General features: G+C 41.4%; 1 protein-coding gene across 1 annotated transcript in view; it reads left to right on the top strand.

The window, feature by feature from the left end:
- Positions 1-2,639, top strand: part of LOC109305524 (neurobeachin-like) — a 95,337-nt gene that overhangs the window by 16,456 nt on the left and 76,242 nt on the right. The window contains exon 6 of the mRNA XM_019528519.1: positions 2,433-2,559. Within this exon, the coding sequence (XP_019384064.1) occupies positions 2,433-2,559 (127 nt within the window). The remainder of the gene's footprint in view (positions 1-2,432; positions 2,560-2,639) is intronic.

Below are 2,639 nucleotides of genomic sequence, written 5' to 3'. Positions count from 1 at the left end.
CCCCCCGCCACTCCCCAACCCCCGCTACATCTGCCTGTCACCCCTCACTCACCCACACCCATGAACCGCCCCCCCCACTTACCTTGGACAGCGCTGGGGGCAGCAGGAGCACCAAAGAGATGATCTGGCCGAAATGAGAGTATCTCTTTTGAAGAACTGACTCTGGGCTGGCTCTTGGGTGGAGCGGTTTTTTAGACCCCTGAGTCTAATTTTCTCCCTGCACTGCAAGTTTGCAGCGTGGGGAACATTTTTTCTTTGTAACAGACTAAAGGTGTTGACATGGGCAACTAGTCATGAGATAAGGATGCATATGTTCATTGCTCTATGCACACTTTTACCCCATTATATGTAGATGGTAGCTCATGATGGTTTACTTTTTCATTGTGGGTTAATGTAGGATAAGACCTCACTGCCTTTAGGCCCAAAGTAAGTTATTTGTGTTTCTATATTCTAGCAGATTTACATCCACTTAAAGTTATTTTTAATTTGGTGCTTAGGTTGTTTATGAGAAAATTAGATTATAATTTGTCAAGAAGTTTGGTTCATATTGCAGATAACTGAGTCAGCTCCACTAACTGTTAACTGAAGCTATTTTAACATTAGATGTATGCTTCATCAGTCACATTTCTCCTACAGTTTGCTTGAATGCAGTGATTTTATTAGTCGTGTGAGTCAGCCTAGGCCCATTTAACTGTGCACAGTAAAGGTGACTAAACAACCTTAACTTTATAAGAAGTTATGAGGGAAATTATTTGTTATCAAGGATGTATGGGAGAATTAGTGGAGCCACCGGTCAAGAAGAGAGGCAGAAAAGAATCTGAATGAGAGGGGGAGAGTTTTTCACTGAGATCAGTCTATGGTTCGTGGTTATCACAGTTGCACGTGTGAGCCTTGGCACCTATTGTTCCTCTATTAATAGCCAGTAGAGGGAGCGGAGGACCAAGGACAAAATACATTGGGACACTGATAAATACTGGACAAAGAGGAAGAGGAAGAACTCCTGACTTTTAACAGTGGAGAGAAAAATGAGAATGTAGTGATTAAAAAACACTGTCATTTTTGTGTTATTAATTTTAAGATTCAGGACATGAAGCATTGTACAGTAACCTGCATCTGAAAGAATGAAATATAAAGGGCTGATAGATATAATAGCATACAAAGGTTAGAGAAGGCTTTTTAGGACTGGTATTCAGTGTATGCCTGAAAGCAGAGGGGGAGGGAAGGGAATAGAAGAGATGTAGAGGGTCTGGAATGATGTAGGGGGTGAGAGAAATCAGAACTTATATGGAGATAAAGACTAGAAGATATAGCTGGAGTAGGAAGAAAGGAAAAATTTAGGCTCTGCTTGTTCACCCTGTCACCTATAGTGAAAAGAAAAGTCAGGGTTATTAGTTTTCTGTGTATGTAAATTCATAAGGATGACAATATTCAAGAACGAGGCAGCAAATAAAGTATATGGAGTCAGAATAGGCAGTTAAGGGATGTGTAGATACAAGCTAAACTACAAAGCACAGTTTGTCGGGTCACTTTTGTTTATGTTAAATAAGGTTCCTAGTACATATTTAAGAAGACCATTTTTTTTACCTAGACGTGTGATATTGTGTAATAATGGTTATGCCATTGAACAGGGATTTGGAGACTTCAGTGTAGACTTATCATTTATCTGTAAGACTGGGAAGGTCATTTAAACTCAGAATTTTAAAGGTATTAAGTTACCAAAGATGTGGAAAGGCAGAATATTCAGAAATGCTTTTGTGCCTGACTTCTTTGGAAATCAGCAAGAATTAGGGATCCAGTAGGTTCTTGCCTGTGGAAACAAAATGCTTTCCTTATGCCCACACCCATGCTAAGGCCGGGCAGCTGGAAGCCGAACCTGCATCACCTTCCCTGGAACCCTGCTCCTTGGCTGCAGTGCAGGCACAGTTTCTAGCTGGTAGGGGGTTGTGTCACAGGTGGGAGTTGGGGGACAGTGAAAAAAGTGGCAGCAGTGAAGACTTGCTTCTCCACTGGCTAGAAGTTATGCCTGTGCTGTAACTGGGGGACCTGGGAGAAGTGGTAGCAGTGTGGATGCAATTCCCAGTTATCCAACCTTGGTGCAGGTGCAGGCACAAGCAAAACCCCCACTCCTGACATGCCAGTGAAGCCACCCTGCCTGCGTGAAACCAGAGCTGGTTTGTTTCGGCCTGTAGCTTGTTAAAGATTGCTGGCTGCTAATCTGTGTTATCTGTGTTAATACGTGTAGATGTAGTTGAACTATTTTTGCTAATCACGTCTGCTAATAACTATCTACAAAGAGAAAAAAATGTTTTTTCTTGCTTCAAAGGTTTAGTTCTTGTTCTGCTTGTAAATACTTGAGGTTGTGCTCAAGGTTCCTTTTTACCAGAGGTTCTGAAAATATTATTGTCACTAATACAAGTTTTTCCTCCCTGCAGTTTCCGCACTAGCAAAGGTGTTGGGTACTCTGCTCATTTTGTTGGCAACTGCTTAATAGTTACATCCTTGAAGTCAAAAGGCAAAGGTTTCCAGCACTGTGTGAAATACGATTTTCAGCCACGTAAGGTAAGCAAAATAGTGATTAAAACTGAAAATAATATTGGAAGTTTGTTCGACTACTTCTAGAAAAGAGGAGTAAGACTCTC

This window comes from Crocodylus porosus, unplaced genomic scaffold (assembly GCF_001723895.1).
Source record: "Crocodylus porosus isolate Cpor-Errol unplaced genomic scaffold, CroPor_comp1, whole genome shotgun sequence".
In the NCBI taxonomy this organism is placed as follows: domain Eukaryota; kingdom Metazoa; phylum Chordata; order Crocodylia; family Crocodylidae; genus Crocodylus; species Crocodylus porosus.
This window is presented reverse-complemented; position numbering and strand designations above follow the sequence as displayed.